The sequence below is a fragment of the Thunnus maccoyii genome, chromosome 6 (genome assembly GCF_910596095.1).
Source record: "Thunnus maccoyii chromosome 6, fThuMac1.1, whole genome shotgun sequence".
NCBI lineage: Eukaryota > Metazoa > Chordata > Actinopteri > Scombriformes > Scombridae > Thunnus > Thunnus maccoyii.
The window spans coordinates 33,133,507-33,153,914 of record NC_056538.1 but is presented as its reverse complement, the minus strand read 5'-3'; the positions used below and the strand labels follow the sequence as shown (position 1 = coordinate 33,153,914).

Genomic DNA, 20,408 nt, shown 5'->3' with positions numbered 1-20,408 from the left:
GTTGAGTGAACTTAATGTAAACTAGCAGGTTTATCATCATCATCATCATCATCATCATCATCAGAACCTGGACGATTTTTCCTCAAGTTAAAAAAAAAAAAAAAAAAATCTATTTTTGTAAATATAAAAGATATTTTTGTGTGAACTCTCTCAAAGATGAGCTGGTTACCGTAGCAACACCAGGGAGGGAAGACTCTTCTAACTCTACTGATCAATTATTGATTGCTGATTAGTTTCATTCACTGAGCTGAAGAAGAAGAAGTTGTTAAGTTAAGAGAATTAAAGGCTTTTGGAATAAAAACATGTCTGGTCACATTTTCATGAGTCAATTATTTTTATTTTTTTTTTATACAAACACTGTTAGAAAAGTTGTTTGGTTAGAAACCTGGTTAACAATCAGTGTATCTCTCTCACACTCACACACACTCACACACTCTCACACACACACACACACACTCACACACACGCAGCTTCAGATATATTAAAAGCCTCCTCAGCGTCGACCTGAGTCCATGTTTCACTACATTCTCTACGAGCCGTTTACATGAAGATAAATACAGACAGAAAAAAAAAACATTCAAACCAAACATGAACAGTTCAGAGCCACAGAGACACACACAGGTCAGAGGAATCAATTACTGTCAAGATCAATTAATCTCATTCTTCATTTAGATGAATTAATTCATCATCTTGTCTGTAAAATGTAAAAAAAATCCCCGACAGGATTTCTTCAGATGATGTTTTTAAAGAAAAGCTGCAACTGATGATTAGTTTCATTATCTTTTAATTTGGGTTTTCTTTTGAATAATCAATTAATTGTTAGTCTATTAAATGTCACATCTTGAAATGATTTGTCCAAATATCAGCTGTCAATCAAATGAAACTGAGAAAAACAGAAAATCACATTGATTTCTATTGATTGATTAATCAATTAATCTTCCAATCGTTTCATCTTTGATGAAGTTTAGTTTAATAACTTCTGATTTGAACTCTTTTTCTTTACTTTTACTCACAAATTGTTTCCTTTAATCTGATAATAATCCTTTAATTACACAGATTAACGCTTCAGATTAGCGATAAATTAAAACTTTGGTTTATTACAACTTAGTTTAGATTTTTACAGCTCTGTCGATCAGTTATGCAGAGATCTGTTAACATGGTTTTAAATAGTAATCTATCAATATCTCTGTGTGGTTATCAATACTTTTATTTGCAATTTTGAGCTTCTTCACAACAAACGATGTCATCGTTGACGTTTTTTTCTAAAGAAATTGGGATCGTTTTATTTTAACCCTTCGTTTAGTATTTATAAGCAGCATAAACATTTAATTGAATACAGTGTGAATGTAACAAGATATCAGGACGTTTAACTGTTTATTAATATATTTTCTAACAACTAGAACTCCTGTGAAGAATTCATAACAGGTAATTAATGTTTATTAATACAGTTTGTGCGTAAAATATAATGAAGCGACAACCGGAAGTCACAACATTTAAATTTCATCTGTTTACTTCGGAGTGTTTTTGGTCCGTTTTTAAACCTTTAAAAGCAGATTCTCATCAGACGATTTGTGGCTCTGAACGTCTCATCAGGCTGCAGATGAAACGGTTCAAACTGAAGGTTAAAAAACTGCTACGTTTAAAAAAAAAAAAAATGTGATAAGAGTGAAATAAACCCCAACAAAAAAGGTAAAAGAAGGAAAACAGCAGGACAGCGACTCTTCAGTTAGTTCAATAAAAACCCAAAGTGACAAAGTTACAAAAGCTGCACTTACAGGCGGCGACGATGAAGACGAGTCAACGGTCTGAGCTGGAGACGTCTTCCTCTTTCTTTCTTTCTGCTGCTTCGTTTTTTCATATTTCATAATTTAATTTGTTGTCGTTTGAACAGTCAGATAGAAAACAATCATTTTGGCAGCTTTGAACGGACTGAAGACGACTTGTTCTTCATCACAGTGTGAATTAACAGTCGGGGCTCCAAAACCTGCCGGAACCCAAAACTGTTTAAAAAAAACCCCACAAATTTAAAAAATAAACTTCTTTTTTTTTTTTTTTCCTTTTACAAACAGACCGTCGGAGTCGGAGGAGGAACAGATAGAAAAAGGTTAGAAAAGATTCATCTGCTAACAGGAAATAAACATTAACAGCTTGGTTTTTTTTTAAATATTGTTATTATCAAAATATACAAAAAACAAACACGAGTTCAGTTAAAGCTGATTTATCGGATGTTTTCACTGCTCGGAGGCAACGGAACGAGCTGAAAACTTTTCCTTTTAGCTCCGGTTTGGTCTCCACCAGCTCCTGAGAAAAACATCTTTAGAGTCTTTAGCTGCTCGATGTTCCGCTTTCTTCACCAGCGAGTCTCTAACTGTCCTGTACAGAACCAGACCCAGAACCAGAACCAGACCCAGACCTAGAACCAGACTTGGTGGCTACTGACCATTTGCTAAATCCTGCCCCTGAAGAACTTAAGTCTGATGGTAGCTTAGCAACTGTAATGAGCCTCAGCAGGTAATAAGCAGGGCTGCAACTAACGATTATTTTCATTTTCAATTAATCAATTAGTCGTTTAGTCCATAAAATAGTGAAAAATGTGGATCGTTGTTTCCCAAAAGCCCAAGACGACGTCATAAAATGTCTCGTTTTGTCAACAACTCAAAGATATTCAGTTTACTGTCACAGAGACTAAAGAAACCAGAACATCCACAGTTAACAAGCTCCAATTAGGACTAACGAGATCTCCATGGCAACACGAGAACGACGTCATTTCATTACTTACTGACAGAAACGATCGGCTGCTTTTGTTTACGTCTGAACATGTGCTGTGAGAGAACAGGAAGACAGGTTAGCAACGGTAACTAAGGGGGGGGGCGGGGCTTAGCGAACAGTTAATTCAGAACTACAACAGCCCTTCACTTTGAGTCATTGATAATAGAATGATATTGATTAGTGCAGCTTAAATAAAACTGATCAGTTAGTGGAAAGTTTTTTCCCGCCTGACGTTGTTTGTGAGTAGTGATCTTGTTAACTGGAAGCATGTGGTAACCATGGCAGCAGAAGTCTATCAGGCAGCTGATTGGCTGTTCATCCAGAGCGGTTATTAAGGCGTTCAAACCTGCTGAGAACACGCATCACTTCTCAACTCAGTCACACCAGCCAATCAGAAGCTGGTCTCGTTCAGATGTGGTTTGGGGCTGGTGGGGGGGGCGGCGGCGGCGGCGGCGGCGGCGGCGGCGGCGGCGGCGGCGGGGCTGTCTGGACTCGCTGGGCTCTCAGGGGAAGCTGGGACGTCAGCAGGAGGCACGGTGGCACTGCGGCGAGGCGAGGCGGGCGTATGAGACCGGGTGGGGCTCACAGCTGTGGGGGCGGGGCTTGTCGGAGATGTGGGTGTGGTCCTGCGGTGTGATGAAGACCCCGATAGCGGCGATGACGACAGTGATGAAGGTGTTCCGGGAGAGTGGCGAGCGCCGGGCGACACAGAGAAAGTGGTGGGCGTCCGGAGGCCGAATCTGGCCTCTAACTCGCTGCACACCGCTAAGCTCCGCCTGACACCCTCCGACCCTGCCGTGACCCCGAACCCAGAGCCCGCCGCCGCCGCCGCCTCTGAGCCCTTGGCGAGCTCCTGGCAGCGCTCCACGAAGCTTCCCCTGCGGACAGACCCCCACTCCCTGTCTCGCTCCTGGTGTCGGAGGGGGCGGGGGCTAGGGGTGGAGTTAGAGCTGTGGGTGTAGGCGGGGCCAGGGATGGCGAGGGGCTGCGGTCCGGCTCCGGGCCCGGCTGAGAGGCCGGAGTCTCGCATAGGTTTGGCAAATGGCAGGGGGGGCGGAGCCTGGCGAGGGAGGCTACCGCACAATGAAGCGGACGAGCCTGAAGCTCCGCCTCCTCTTCCTCCTCCTGCAGAGTGGTGTCGCTCCGCCCGGACGCCATCGCTGAGCTGAGAGACCAGACTGCAGAGACAGGAAGTCACATGATCACATGAGCATCACATCCGTCAACTCTGAAAAAACAAAATGTGCGTGTGTGTGTGTGTGTTTGTGTGAGCGCGTGTGTACGTGTGTATATATGTGTGTGAGTGAGTGTGCGTGTATGAGAGTGTGTGCGTGTGCGAGTGAGTGCGTGTGAGTGTGTGTGTGTGAGTGTATGTATGTGAGAGTGTGTGTTAGTGTGTATGTGTGTGTGTGTATGTTTGTGAGAGTGTGTGAGCGTGTATGTGTGTATGTGAGTGTGTGTGTGTGTGTTAGTGTGTTTGTGAGAGTGTGTTAGTGTGTGTTAGTGTGTATGTGAGTGTGTTAGTGTGTGTTAGTGTGTGTTAGTGTGTATGTGTATGTGTCTGTGTGTGTGTGTGTGTATGTGAGTGTGTGTGTGAGTGTGTGTGTGAGTGTGTGTGTGTGTGTGTGTGTTAGTGTGTATGTGTGTGTTAGTGTGTATGTGTGTGTGTATGTGAGTGTGTATGTGAGTGTGTGTGTGAGTGTGTGTGTTAGTGTGTATGTATGTGAGTGTGTGTGTGTGTGTACCTGCAGGTGGAGGCTCTAGGTGTGCTGTCAGGTGTTCTGGTCAGAGCGAGGTCACACTGGTCCAGCAGCTCCAGCAGCTCCTCTTCTGTTGGCCCGCCCAGCGCTGAGAGACAACCAATCACAGCCCACATCACTCACTGACTCAGTACCCTTTACTGACCAATCACAGAGCTCGCAGCAGTGTTTCCCTCCTCACAGTCACATCGCACCAGAACATTAAAACCACACTGATGTAAAACGTGTCCTCTGTGTCAGTGAACAATAAAGTTGTGAGTGTTGAAGCGTCTGACCTCTGATGTCGACCTTGCCGGCGATCTCCATGGCGGTGGTCAGGTCCCACATCTGGATGCTGCCATTGCTATGGCCACTGAACAGGTAGCGCCGCGGTCGAGAGCCGATGCGACTCGAGCCCTCGCACTCGTGCACCATGAAGGCCGTGATGGAGGTGGTGTCCACCGAACGCACCTCACACACCCTGACACACACACACACACACACACACAATAAATAACTTAAGTACAAAGTCCACTTTGTACACTTCTGGATATTTTAATCCTGTAATCCTTCACTAAAATATATAAACAACAACACACGACTCTCCCACCTCTTCCCGTTGGACGACAGTCTGACGTAGAGTTTATCGGTGTCCGGTACGACTCTCTGGATGAACACCTGCTGGTCGTCTCTCTCTCCGTACGGCCCTGACACACAGGAACATACAGTTACTCATTTTAGGACAGAACAGGAAGTTAATACATTTTTACAAAAAAAGCCAGTTCTCCAAAATCACAACATCTGTTTCTCACTTTCCTCCGCTGGTTTGTTTCTAGTCAGATAGTTAAAGGTTTTATTTGTGCTGGTTTGTCTCTGAGGTCTCGTTCAGCAGACGATCAGAGGTCATATTCACAAAACACTGTCAGGTTAAAAGAAACTCCAAACTGAATTTATCAATGAGTTTAAAACATAGAAGACGTCTGAGACTGTTCTGTGTTTGTGTCACTTATACTGAGAGTGCATGTGTGAGTGAGTGAGTGTGTGTGTGAGTGTGCGAGTGAGTGCGAGTGTGTGTGCGTGTGCGAGTGAGTGAGTGAGTGAGTGAGTGAGTGAGTGAGTGAGTGAGTGAGTGTGTGTGCGAGTGCAAGTGTGTGTGAGTGTGTGTGTATGAGTGTGAGTGAGTGTGTGTGCGAGTGCGTGTGTGTGTGAACAGGAAGCTCTTAGCGTGCGATTGTGTGTGTGAATGTGTGTGAGTGAGTGTGTGTGCGAGTGTGAGTGAGTGAGTGTGTGCGTGGTGCGTGTGTGCGCATGTGTGCGAGTGTGTGTGTGAGTGTGTGCGAGTGAGTGCGAGTGTGTGTGTATGTGTGGGTATGTGTGCGTGTGCTAGTGTGAGTGAGTGAGTGTGTGCGTGGTGCGTGTGTGCGCATGTGTGCGAGTGAGTGTGTGCGAGTGGTGCGTATGTGTGAGTGTGCGTGCGATTGTGTGTGTGAATGTGTGTGAGTGAGTGTGTGTGAGTGAGTGTGTGTGCGAGTGCAAGTGTGTGTGAGTGTGTGTGTATGAGTGTGAGTGAGTGAATGTGAGAGTGAGTGCTAGTGTGTGAGTGTGTGTGAGTGTGTGCGTGCGAGTGCGTGTGTGTGTGTGTGTGTGTGTGTGTGTGAGTGTGTGTGTGAACAGGAAGCTCTTAGCTTAAACTTTTAGCACCATTTCCGGGAACACATTAGACAAAATCTGACCTTTCCCCCCTGTGGTTGTGAGTGAGAGAGCGTGAGTGTGAGTGTGTGTGAGTGTGAGTGTGTGTGTGTGAGTGTGAGTTACCTATCTCTGTCCCGGCGCTGCAGCCTCCGTGTCCGTCCACGTCGTCCAGGCTGAGGATCTTGAAGGACGTGAGCGGCGTGGATCCCGGCTGCGTGGAGATCATCCCTCTGAACCGAGTCACCGTCCACGTCCGCACGTGGTTGTTGTCCGCACAAACTGACAGACGACAAACATGAACAACGTGAGGAGAAACACGACAACCAGCAGAGTGACGAACAACTAACTGGACTGATGATGAAGACTTCGTTTCTCTTATAACTTTAGATCCAGACGTTCGGTCGGTTTCTCCCGGGAGCCGAATTATCCGCAGAGGTCTCCTCCTCTCCAAAAACAAACGTACATGCAGATTAAAATAGTTAAAACACTGAATAAAGATATTTCACCTAAAAAATAAAAAATGAAAAAAATCAATGTTTCTCCAACGATGTACGGCGACCTTGCGTTCGGTACGGGCTGTTAGCCGAGCTGCTGCTAACGTTTGTCCAGTTTATTTCTCTGATAACTTAAGATCCAGACGTCCAATGACTAAAATCCTTCTTCCTGCTAAAAGATCATCATGAAAATGTGGCTTAAAACTGAATAAAAGTCCATTTATAACAGTTTCTGTTGAACAACCACAACACCGATGTATTATCTTGTATGTGTGTAAGTTACTCTTTGGTAGACGCCATTGTAGCGGACAAACACAGCGCCGCCGTATGCATCTTGTGCGTGTTTACTCTTTGGTAGAGGAGGTATGACGCCATTGACAGGCGACCAAATGAAACGGTCCGTTACTTTGATTAAATTACAGATTTCTCTGAGTTTGAAAGTTGTTGGAAACATTTGGGATAATGTAAGTACACAACTCAACAACATATATAACATAGGTCTAGTTGTTTTTAGACATTTTAATGTGGAATAATTACATATTATAGCTTTAAGATCCTCCTGATGCTTCTAAAATCAGACCTCTGCTGTGCAGCAGCTCTGTATCCTCTCTGAAATCTTAACTGTACGTCACTTTGGACAAAAGCTTCTGTCAAAGGCATAAATGTAAGTGAGCAGTCGTTCTACAGGTGATTTAACCCTCTTTACCTGAGATGAGGTGTTTTTCAGACAGCATGATCTTGGTGACGGGGCTGCGGTGGACAGAGAAGGTCTGGAAGAGCTGCGGTCCCGAACCGACGGTCTCCGGATGCTGAACGATGACTCGGACCGTCCCGGAGCTGGTCCCGTACGCGATCTCGATCCAGTTCCCGCTGTCACCTGATCACATGACGTAAACATTTACACTGTACCTGTGTGGCTGCAGCACCTATTAAAAGTATTCATCCCCCCCTCTGCTGTTTCCAGATGTGCAGCGCTGTTAGAGACTCATTATGGTGCAGCTACTAAATACAAATACTTTGTATTTTATATTCATCATTAATGCTAATAACTTCTGTCTTAGATGATCAGCGTCACATTACTTTGATTCAATGTTGTAAAACAATAAAACATGAAAGCTTCTGAAGAGGAGTGAAAACATTTTATAGGTATTTTATACTGAATAACGAGTATTAGTAGCAGTTGTGTTATTGTAGCAGTGAGAGCTGTAGCCTGATTAGTGAGAGCAGAGGTAGTGATAGTAGTGCTGTTACTACCAGCAGTATGTGTCTGATCCTGCATGTTTGAGGCTGAAACCAATATTGATATTTGAGAATTATAAAGAAGAAAAACAATATAATATATAAACAGTAGTGTCCAAAAGTCTGAGACCACTTTACATAAACATATATTAAAAATGTTTGATAAAAATCCTTAAATGTGGTTCTTAAATGTATTAAATGATGAACCAGCAGAACATTTTACAGTATAAAAACACATCAGAGCTCTCTGGTGACAAATAGCTGACACATCTGTGAAAAGATAATATTAACTAATTTATTGGTCTAATTATCAGCAGTAATATTTACAGAAATAGTAGTTTGTGCGGTGTATTGTTTAAAAGGTTTATAGATAGATACAATATCAAAACTATATATATATAAATAAAAATCTACTTTTCTGACATCTTGCTTTAAGAAATATAAACATGTTTTTCTGCAAAAGTCTTTTACTTGAAGAAAAGAAGTTCTCAAATGTTAAATGTTACTGAAACATTAAGTTCCGTCTAAATAAAATAAATAAATACAGATTAAACCTCCTTTAGATTGAAATCAGGAACTATTTGATTGAGAAAAAGGAAATGAAGCTCCTGACTTTTGGTCCTCAGTTTAGTTTTGCTTCCCTAAAAATACTGAGGTTACCCAACCTTCTACAGCAGCAGTGGTATCAGTGGTAGTAGTAGTAGTAGTTGTAGTATTAATAGTAGTAGTAGTAGTAGTAGTAGTAGTAGTAGTAGTAGTAGTAGTATTAGTAGTAGTAGTAGTAGTATTAGTATTAGTAGTAGTAGTAGTAGTAGTAGTAGTAGTATTAGTATTAGTAGTAGTAGTAGTAGTAGTAGTAGTAGTGGTAGTGGTAGATGGTTTAACATACTGGTTTTGGGTGTGAGGTAGACACTGAGAGCAGTGATGGCGTCTTCAGTCGGGTCTCTGTACAGCTCCGTCACCAGCAGATCGTTATCCTTCATCCTCAGAGGAAACTTCTGAACGTCTGACAAACACAAACACACAAACACATAAACACACAAACACATAAACACACAAATACACAAAGACAAACACATCACGAACAGCAGCGACTCTTTCACAGACATCCATCCAATAGCAGCTGAGATATTTCAGTCTGGACACCAGTGTTGAACTGAAACCAAACACTCACATCCTTCAGACTCTGACACTGACACTGAACCACTGATGTGTGAGTGTTACAGCTGAGCTGCAGGTTTCGGGTCTTACCGATATAATAGATGGATCCGTTGTTGCAGCCCAGAATGAGGAAGGAACCGGCGGTGTCGTAGCTGCTGATAGGAACCACATCCTGGTTCTGCACAGAGACGACAGAAAACATCACACACACACAAACAACAGCTCGCTCACTAGTTACACTCACATCTCCAGCTTTATATTTATATTCTGGGGCTCTACTGGAATATCTTTGCATGATTTCCAGTTAAAAACTCCTTATTTATCTTCTACTGGTCCTTTATGCAGCCCCTCAGTTCAGCCTCTGTCTGAAACAGGCCGTCCTGTCTCTTTAAGGCCCCGCCTCCTGATGAGCCCACTCTGTTCTGATTGGTCAGCTTTCAGGAAGCTTCCTCTGGCTCCGGAGGCTACGTAAACAAACTATAGTAGCAGGATTTCACTTCTTTTTCTCCTTCTTTACTCCAAATGTCAACTTCTCAAATCCATCCGTACATGTTGGAGCTGAATGTCTTTTAGTTTTGGACTTTTTTGGACATTTGAAGACGTCAACATGAGCTTTAAGGACTTTTTTTTTTTTTTTTTTTTTTTTTTTTTTAAACCCTTTTCTGACAGATTAATTGTGAGATGTGACGGCCGACCCGAGCGTGTCTCCACCCACCTGCCAGTGTTTGGTGACGGCGTTCCACACCCCGACCTTCCCCGTGTGGCTGGTGGCGATCAGCTGGTTACCAACGAAGAAGAGAGCCTCCACCGGCACGTTCAGACTGAAGACGCCTGCGGGACAAAGACACGACTTCAGAGATGAGTCGACAAACTAACACAGAACAGCTTCACGCTCTGCTCTAACCCTAACCCTGTAAGTGGTTATGAGTAACTCGTTTACCCATAATTCACTGGGAGGAGCATCTCACACCTCTTCAGCTCATAAAAGGATCTCACAGGTAAAAACTCATCCAACCGTCTAGAGACTCTCACCGATTTCATTCCCGTTGCCGTCGGGGCAGATGGCCCAGAGGATGATATCCGTTGCCGAGGCGACGGCCACCATCTTGTCGTTGTCTCCCAGCGAGCCGCCCATCACTTTGGCGTTGAGCGCGACTCGGTCGATCACCCAATCCAGACGAGGAGAGGTGAAGACCTGCTGCCACCCGGTGGACTCCTTCACCCTGACGCACAGACACAGAGGAGACGATTAAAGGGTTCGTTCACACAAACGAGTACAAAACAAACCGACCAACAAAACATAATGAAGAAATAAATACTCATAAAATAAAACCATCCACAACCAAACTACATTACATAACTAAAACAAAACAAACAACTCTCTACTCTCAGCTCTCTAATAAAAGGCATTAAACTATGATTCATGAAAGATTTCAGAAGGTGTTTTATTAGAAATACTGTCAGACAGTCGGTGAGTTTTTACCTGTAGCAGACGACAAACTGAGCGTAGGCCACAGCGATCCAGTTATGATGACCACAGATGATCCGAACCATGCCGGGATCTGATAACGGACCTACGAACACACACATTAGAAGACTTTATATAGTTGTTTATATACTAGGGATGTGCAGAGAGCCCAGTATTTGTATCTGTATTTGTTGAGGCAGCAAAATTATTTGTATTCGAATAAAAGTGGAAAGAGGCTTAAACATCCTGTTTTTGTTTTTATTACGCTTTTAATTCTAGAAAATTAAAGTGATGTCCAAATTAGGAAATGTGCGTCATGTAGCAGGTGGATGTGACATGTTTTGTTTTTTTCTTCCCAAAAACAAATATTTTAAAAAATATTTGTATGAAACAAATATTCGTAAAAACCCCACTATTTGTGCTTTGATGAATAACATATTTGTATTCGAGCACATCCCTATTATATACGTCCCATGTCCTCTGTGTGTGTGTGTGTGTGTGTGTGTGTGTGTGTGTGTGTGTGTGTGTGTGTGTGTGTGTGTGTCCTGACCTCCGGACGGCCTCTCCTCAGCGACGGCTCGGCCCAGTATCCCAGAATTCCCCAGGTTGGGCGGCATGGTGTTGCTGCGTCTGACCGGCGCTCTCTCTGCGGGCGCGGATCGCCCCCCCATGAACTGCGACCCTGCCACGCTGTGACGGTTCAGACGCTTCGCCGGGTACACTGATAACGACACAGACAGGAAGTCAGGGAGGTAAAACAGAAACAACATGATGTCAGGAGCCGAATCAGGTCTTCATAAAGCCTGATGATGTCAGGGGGGGGTTTACCTGGTGGAGGCAGGTAGCCGTTGAACAACACGTTTCCACAGGAGGATCGATCCAGCTCGTCACACAGCTGCAGCTTACGCACTGTTAAAGACACAAAACAGACAAAAACAGAGCGGAGAAATTCAAAACATTGATATTTTCTACTAGTTTTAGTTTGTTAGAGAGTTTAAATGATGTTATCGTCCATAAATGTGTCTGAATCTGTCTGTTCAGATCCGGCAGCAGCACTAAAGCTCAGAGGTTAGTGAACAGGGTGCTGATAGACCCACGTAACTGAAATACAGATCTGATTTAAACTTATTCCAGGGTCAGATTGTGTTTTGAAGTCGATACATCAGTTAAAAAACTTGTAATTTTATCACCACCTCTATTCAATTCAATTCAATTTTATTTAAAGTGCAGAATCACCATGCAGCATGGTCCCAACACAAATACAGCAATCAATTTACAATAATGCCAATTAAAAGTGAAACATTAAAAACATCAATGTTAAATAGATGTTAAAGATGTAGGAGATGGGGAGGCTGTAATGTAGTGAATAAAGGTAAGTTTTCTACTGAACTAGCTTCTTTAGAGGCAAATGCTCTGAAGCCAATGACCAGGAGACCAGTATGGAGAGAGCTCAGAGGGCGTGCTGGTGAATACGGTGTAATTAGCTCTGATAGGTAAGGTGGTGCAAGTCCATGCAAGTCCTTATAAGTTAAAAGAAGAACCTTAAAGCTTAAGCTTGCACCGGTAACCGGTGAAGAGAGGCCCAGAATAGGTGAGATATGGTCACATGCTCTCAAATTGAGATACCACGCTCTTGAGTAAAGACAGGGAAATAGCTCCATACACAGAGTGCATGTGTGTGTCAGCTACGACCGCCAACACCTGCAGACTAGAGATCTATAAAAACACTGGACCTGATCTGAAACTGATCCTAAACTCAACACGCAGAAGCTGAAGTGACACTGCTGCATTACTGCTGCAAGATGAGACGTTAAACCGCTGCAGGTCTGCAGAGATGAGTTGTTCTTTAAAATGAGCTCATTCAGTGTTTTTTGTGTGTTCTTTATGACGCAAAATGTATTTATTCTCTCATCTTTATTGAAATTTGTGCTGCTGAAAATCTATTTTATGTTTCCTGCTAAAAAAAATAGAACAAATTTAATAAATAAAAACCTGACAAATGAAAGAACTTCATCACAGAAGTGTAAAAATCTTCTAAACCTCGCAGTAGATTTCTAGTGTTTCAGTCTTATCATATGTGTGTCTCACCCAGCGGCGTGATGCCGTAGAACTCGGCCTCGTGCATGAGCATGTGAACGCTGATGGAGCGGGGGTGCAGCTCTTTGGTCCGCAGGAAGTTGAGGATGGGAGCGAACAGAGACGGGTCCCTGTCGATGAAGATCTACGGTGAGAGAGGAGGGTCGAGAGAGAGAGAGAGAGATCAGACTCAGGTACAGTTATTACACGACGATGACGACGACACGAGGAGACGGTTTACTTACAGCTCCAGTTTCATCTTTTAACGTCGAGATCCGACCACTCAGAAGACTGAAGACAAAAACAAAGTAAGTAAATACAGTTTAGAGGTACTTGTACTTTACTTGAGTATTTCCATGTGATGCTACTTTCTACATTTCAGAGGGAAATATTGTACTTTCTACTCCACTACATTTATTTGACAGCTTTAGTTACTTTTCAGATGAAGATTTGACACAATGGATAATATAACAAGCTTTTAAAATACAACACATTGTTAAAGATGAAACCAGTGGTTTCCAACCTTTTTGTCTTTTGACGTCTTACAAAAAGCAGTGTGTAGTCGGGGTCACATTTCACATGTCTATGAGTTGTTAACAGCTCCACCAAATAGTGATTTTTCCCTCTAAACTTCTCACGTTTTCATTTCAATAAATGTTCAAATGATCCAATATTTCAGCAAAAATCAAAGATTAGAGAAAAAGTCCAAAAAACTGAAAACAGATTTGTGTATCAGAACTTTGTTTTTTCTTCTTTCCTCTCCCATTAATCATCTCACCACCCCTCAGATTTATCTGCTGACCCTTTGGAGGGGCCGACCCCTAGGTTGGGAACCACTGGACTAAACTAGCTAACTGTATATAAAGTAGTGTAAACTAGCTCCACCTCCAGCAGCTACAACAGTAACATGCTGCTCTAACACTGATGCTTCACTATTAATAATCCAATGATGTCATATATAATAATATATCAGTCAGAGGGACCAAACCACTACTTTTACTGCAATACTTTAACTACATCAAGCTCATAATACTTATGTACTTTTACTGCAATACTTTAACTACATCAAGCTCATAATACTTATGTACTTTTACTACAATACTTTAACTACATCAAGCTCATAATACTTCTGTACTTTTACTGCAATACTTTAACTACATCAAGCTCATAATACTTATGTACTTTTACTGCAATACTTTAACTACATCAAGCTCATAATACTTATGTACTTCTACTGTAGTAGGATTTTTTTATGCAGGACTTCTCTTTTAAATCACAGTTATTTTTACATCTTATTCATAAAAGATCTTGACTTACACTTTAATTGGAGGTTGTGTTTTCCAGTCATAAAGGAAACATAAAACTGAAGTATAAAAGTTTTACATGGAGTTTGGCTTTGGAGATTAAAAATCAGGGTTGGCTGTTTAAAGTGTGTGTGTGTGTGTGTGTGTGTGTGTGTGTGTGTGTGTGTGTGTGTGTTTTCTTCACCCACCTGGAGAAAAATGAGTCAGGAACCCATGTGAGTGTCTGTCTGGAGGTGCTGAACCTGTAAACAAACAAACAAATAAATAAACAAAACCTCGTTAACTCTTATGACCTACGTGTTGATGTTGACTTTCATGTGACTTTATCACGCAAAAATAGATTGAATATAAGTATTTTTTTAACAGAATAGCATCATTGAGGCAATTTAACCGTCACATAAACTCTCAGACAGTTATCAGTGAATCAAAGCAGCTTTAAAAACTGAGCTAAGATGCTAAATGATCTTTTCTGTATGTTTAACCATTTTGCCAAATTTGACATTGAGTTCCATTGTCGGACAGAGACGTTACCTCTTGCTTATTCCTATAGAAGTTGTAGAAAAACACTTATTTAGATTTCGTAAAATATATTAATCTTATTTATTCTTTGTTTGTGTCGACTACGCAAATTTGTAGAATACAGCTAGCATGTTACAGCGGCTTATCGCCACCTTAGTTCCCCTAGTTCCATCGTCGGACACAAAGCCACCCACAACTCATATGCTAATTTTGGCTTCTATCCTTCTCATTGTGAATCACTCTTCTTTCGATAACAAGACTTCTAACTGACAAAATGATCAATATGAGATTTGTCAGTTAGTTAACAGTTAAATTAAGCGTTGAAAATCACAATGAGCCATCAGCTGCTGCACATCAGCGGCACACTTCGGTTAAAAACAAAAACTAACATTATCTGAGTGGTGAACTGTTTGTCACAGAGGCTGTAGAGTGTTAATAACTTAGTTGTAATTTACTCAGATATTTAGACTCATCACAAACACCAGTGATATTGCAGGATATGGGTCTGTCCGATAATGGGCGCCTCCATGTTAGCCGTGTTCCCGGTGGCTAGCCGCCGTTAGCCGACACATCCTCCGGTTCCTCACCTCTTCCCTCCGACGTTCAGGTGGATGATGTCCCCGCTCCTCGCCGTGTTAGACATCATCTGAATAGTTAGCTACTCCAGCAGCCTGGCACCCCCAAAAACAACAACAATACTTTTAAATTTTAATCCATTTTTTAGGATGAATTCTGTTTCCGTTCTTGTTTTTAAGCCAACTTCCTGTCGCGCAGTGAGGCGGAGGGCGGGAGAGAAAACCCGCGGTGGATCTGCGCATCAACGGGAGGAGACACACCCAGACCACGGACCGGAGTCACAGACTGGAACAGGACTCTTTCAGCTCAGGGGGATAATAGATAAATTATATGGAAGCTCATTTCAGCCAGGATGAAAAAAGTTTATTATTATTATTTTTAATACTACTACTACTACTACTACTACTACTACTACTACTACTACTACTACTACTACTACTACTAATAATAATAATAATATGAAAAATAAACATACTTCACAAAAGATGAAAAATATACATAAAAAGACAAATTCAAACAGTGGTTGAAGTACTCAGATATTAAAAGATCCTTCAAATGTGCTTTCAATGTAAGTGATGGAGGCCAAAATCCACAGTGTGTCCACACAGTCATTTAAAAGTTAATGTGAAGCTTATATGAGGCTTCAGCAGTCTGAGTTACTTATATTAAGTTTTTAGCATTGATTCCCTCTTTGTGTTTCGGTGTTTCTTTCTTTCCTAGAAAGGCTTTTGATAAAATAAACGATCAGTGGTAGAATGAAACTATGTTTACTCAACTTTATTCTACTGTAGATTTCTAGTCTGCTGGGATGTTTTACTCCACTGCATTTATCTGACAGATATAATAATATACTACACAGATTCAGATTTTACATATAAAACATATATTCATAAAATATGATGAATTATTATAGATTAAAATACACAAAAGTACATAAACTAGTTAATATCAGTTCCACTTCCATTCTACAACATTTAAACCATTTATGTTAATGCATCAGTATTAATACTTCAGTAATATAATATATAATTATACATTAACAAGTACTTATTTTGATACTTTAAGCACATCATACTGATAATAATTATGTACTTTTACCCTGGTAAAATACTGAATGCAGGTCCTGAACTGGTAAAGGAATATTTTTATGTTGTAGTTGTATTTATTTATTTTTGGCCACTAGGGGGCATCATAACAAACTGAGAACACAACACTGAGTATTATCGCCTTATAGAGAGACTGTATGAATGAACCAATCATTTTTTCAATTAACAGATTAATCATCAATCAAAAAAAAAGCCAGGATGTCCAAGATGACAGCTTAAAATGTCCGGTTTTGTTTGATCAACAGTCCAAAACAAAAAGACATTAAGTTAATATGATAAATGACAAAGAAAAGCAGCAAATCCTCTCATTTGAGAGCCTTTAACAGGAGAATATTGGCTTTTTTTTGTTTTAGAGCTGCATTGCATTGTGGGAGAATATTATAGTTAAATAGTTGTATTTATGAATCCTAACCATAGCCATCCCTAGTTGTAGAGACTAACTAACATGTGCAGTTTTCTCATGACATGGCTTGCCATTGTACCCTTTTCTCTCGTGTTTTAAGTGCTTCTTTCATGGTGACTGACTTGTGAGTTAATTGACTTTTCTTGCTTGACATTTAGCATTGACTTGACTTGGTTTACTTGAGTCTAAGTTACAGTGAGAGTCACAGTGATTTAAGACTTGCTTGAGCCTTTAAGGTTAAGACTTGAGACTTGCTTGTGACTTGCACATGTGTAACTTACTCCCACTTCTGATATTTGTGAACATGAACTACTTTCTCCCAAAGCCACAAACCAGAGACGTAAGACTCAAATAAATTTGTGATGCCATAATGTTTATATAAAGTAAACCCTATACATTAATGGGAAAAGCCTGTAAATATATTGGAGAGTTGATTTTAATTACTGTTAAATAATGTTTATATAAAGTTAACCTCATACATTAATGGGGAAATGTATGTAGATATATTGTATAGTTGCTTTTTAAATACTATCAAATAATGTTTATACAAAGTAAACCCCATACATTAATGGGAAAAGCCTGTAAATATATTGGAGAGCTGCTTGTAATTACTGTCAAATAATGTTTATCTAAAGTAATGATTATTAAAATTATGTTTTTGTAAACTATTATCACATGATCTTATTTTTTTGTACAGTATAAAACCAACATTTACCAGGGATCTACTGTAAATAGATTGGATAATCACATAAAATAAAAGCTTAAAGCTCTCAAGATACCATTAATGGGTGTTATAGGAGGGTAATTTAAATGTAATTTTACATAATTTTTCTGTGTTTTACATCCATAAATCTGTACTTTGATGGGGAGTTCTTGTGGATGGATTGGATAATCCTATGAATTTACCAAAGATTACTGTATGAAAACAAGAGTCTTCATTTAAATTAGGTAATTTTAAGGTAGTTCTGCAATCTTTTTCATTTTTTGTGCAGATTTATACATTTATTTAACATTCTAGTGATATTTTACAATGAGATTTTATTTTTATTTTATAATGGTTGGCCTGTAAAAATGCAGACAATGTCCAAAGTAAATATCTGTATTTTTAAAATAAATCTCTGTAGAATAACTAAAGGTTTTTTACTGTTATTTGACAGTATGTGTTTTTTACCATTTTTTTACAATTTTTTTTTTACAGTGTAGATTAGATTCATGTTAAATGGTTTCACAGTGTTATATTTAGATGATGTTGATCACCAGCAGTGAACGCAGCATGGTCGTTGCAGCAGGGATGCGTTCACTGACTGTGCAGATGTCTGTGTTGTTTCAGCGGAGATGAACAGAGATGCTCCACTTCCTCCTCTCGTGTCTGATATCTTCCTCTTCCCCGCTGGATTCCTCTTCCTCCCATTCTCCTCCAGAGCGAAGCAGCGTGGGTGGAAGACACCCACAGCGACATGTGCATCAACATATCCGACCTCTGCTGCATTAAAGGACGAGTTCACAGTTTTTCAAGTGTGTCTTAAAACAACAGTCGGGAGTCTAAATGAACATTAAACCTGTTTTTCTTGCTGTAATCATTCCTCCTGTTCATACTGACCATTAGAAGATCCCTTCATAATGACCTTACAATGGAAGTGATGTAAGTTTATCTGAAGCTAATATGAAGCTTCAGCGTCCAAATGAGTCAAATCAAGTAGATATCTTTCAACGTTACAGTCTTTTTAGTGCCAAAGTTCCTCTTTTTGTTACTATACTTCCACCTGCAGCTCAACAGGGAAACACTGTCCGAGGAAACACAAAGAGGGAATTTGATGCTAAAAAGACTGTAAATGTGTCAGATATCCACTTGATATGACTAACTCAGACTGCTGAAGCTGAATAGAAGCTTCACATCAACTTTTAAATGACTGTGTGGACACACTGTGGATTTTGGCCTCCATCACTTCCATTAAAAGCACATTTGAAGGATCTTTTAATATCCAGTATGAACAGGAGGAATGATTACAGCGAGGAAAACCTCTTTAACTGTTACCATGGATACCTGACTGCTGGTTCAAGACACACTGGAATCATTGTGAACTCGTCCTTTAAGGCTGAAACCTGCTTCTTCAGGCTGGCAGGCTCATTCAGAGACGTTTGCATGATTGTTTCTTTTATACTTGTATGAACAACTTGTATAAAGTTTTGTTGTTGTTGTTTTCCAAGACTTGGATCAATCAGATTGCTTGACTGCGTTGATGATATTTGGTAGGTGTGCACATCCCCTCCGGTTGCCCATAACACCGTGTAGCTTCGCAGAGATGATTACATGACTTCACAGAAGCATAGTTCCAGCTTTAAGCATCTAAAGTACTTGGTTAAGTTGTGCTTACAGTTAATAATAAGATAGACAAGAACTCTGAGACTGTCCTCCCGAGAAAAACAACACAACAGGTCGTCACTTTTAAATGACTGTGTGGACACACTGTGGATTTTGGCCTCCATCACTTCCATTGAAATATGTAAAGACATTCATGCTCCTCAGAGGATGAACCCTTCTGACTTTGTCATCATAGTGGTTGTGGTTGGTTGAGGTGGAGCTGGGTTTAATCTTAAAAGTCTGTCACTTTTAATAGTTTAATTGATTTTTTTTTTCATTAATCATCTAACAGGTGATGCTATTTTGACAATCATATCAGCAATGTTAGTAAAACAGCCTTTTATCACCTGAGAAACATCACAAGAGTCAGACCCTACCTCTCCCTGGAGGATGCAAAAAAACTGACTCATGCCTTTGAACTCTCACGGTTAGATTACTGCAACGCACTGTACACTGGTTTGCCAAAAAAAAAACTATTGATAGACTGCAACTCGTCCAAAACTCTGCAGCAAGAATTCTAACAAAAACTAGTAATAAAGTAAATAAAAAGTAAAGTAATAAAATCTTAAATAAACGACAACAACAACAACAACAACAAAGCCCAAACAAAACATACAATCACACCACATGATTCTCATCAGCAGATTTAAACCCAACATGGACAAAAAGTCTTTAACGAGCTTCATAAACAATAAATCAGCACATCTGTGTTTCCATAACAACTCCAATAAACTCCATCAGCTGATGAATATCATGCAAAATGATCAAAAGCTCTGTTCTGGCAGCCAACATGGATGACAGATCTTAAAGTTGAGTTAATGTTGTTTAAAGAGAATTTGTTCTGTTTAACAAACAGTGTGAAGATTTTATCGTCTGCTTCTCTTTTTAGATTTCCGTCTGCAAAACCCAACAGATACAAAAACTCTTTCATGGCTTCGACCGTCTCTGTGACGACAAACACAAACCTGCTCAAATCCTACAGAAACCTTGAAATGTGACATTAATTACATATTTAATTGTTTTCATTTGTACTCTGCTTCCTCTTGTATGTATTAGATGTTTTTATATTCACATATTGTGTCCATGTGCGTTGTGTTTTTATCCTGTATTAGCTGCACAACAAATTACCCCTTTGACACAAATAAATGAATAAAGTAATTAATTATTGATTATTATTTCAGATTATATTTTACTCACATGATGCATACGTTTGTCTTTAATCAAATGACCACAAATAAACACAAACTCAGTGGAAGATGGCAGAAAGAGGAAGAGAGGCCTAAGAACCTTAAAGTGTTAAGACGCGGAGATAAAAAAAGACGAAGTGAGAACATGTGCAGCATCAGTCTGAAACACATCCTGTTATCTGCTGAGAGACGGAGCGACAGGTGGACTGGAAGACATACAGGTGAGAGAGTTTAACATTAAACTTCCGAGCAGCTGGATTGAATAAGGAAACTGAAATCTGTTGCCGATTATTTATTTGTCGATCGACTAATC

The 20,408-nt window shown here is 40.5% G+C and overlaps 1 protein-coding gene across 1 annotated transcript; it reads right to left on the bottom strand.

Moving 5' to 3' along the window:
- Position 1: 1 nt before the first annotated feature.
- shkbp1 (SH3KBP1 binding protein 1) lies at positions 2-15,261 on the bottom strand. Its single transcript, XM_042413987.1, has 17 exons — positions 15,049-15,261; positions 14,131-14,184; positions 12,884-12,929; positions 12,651-12,783; positions 11,391-11,471; positions 11,113-11,283; positions 10,578-10,668; positions 10,127-10,317; positions 9,810-9,925; positions 9,185-9,272; positions 8,823-8,939; positions 7,401-7,571; positions 6,324-6,479; positions 5,119-5,215; positions 4,805-4,989; positions 4,515-4,617; positions 2-3,947 (listed from the first exon to the last, which is right to left on the bottom strand). The coding sequence occupies exons 1-17, from the start codon at positions 15,105-15,107 to the stop codon at positions 3,161-3,163; spliced, it is 2,646 nt and encodes an 881-aa protein (XP_042269921.1). The 5' UTR covers positions 15,108-15,261; the 3' UTR covers positions 2-3,160.
- Between the last annotated feature and the right edge of the window lie 5,147 nt (positions 15,262-20,408).

Bases quoted from the DNA above. Each gene is read 5' to 3' on its own strand.
- shkbp1 (XM_042413987.1), bottom strand. From the start codon at position 15,107: ATGATGTCTAACACGGCGAGGAGCGGGGACATCATCCACCTGAACGTC. The intron at 8,940-9,184 runs GTAAGACCCGAA...TGTGTTTGTCAG, and splicing joins CGGATCCATCTATTATATCG to ACGTTCAGAAGTTTCCTCTG. The intron at 4,990-5,118 runs GTGGGAGAGTCG...TGTGTGTGTCAG, and splicing joins CTGTCGTCCAACGGGAAGAG to GGTGTGTGAGGTGCGTTCGG.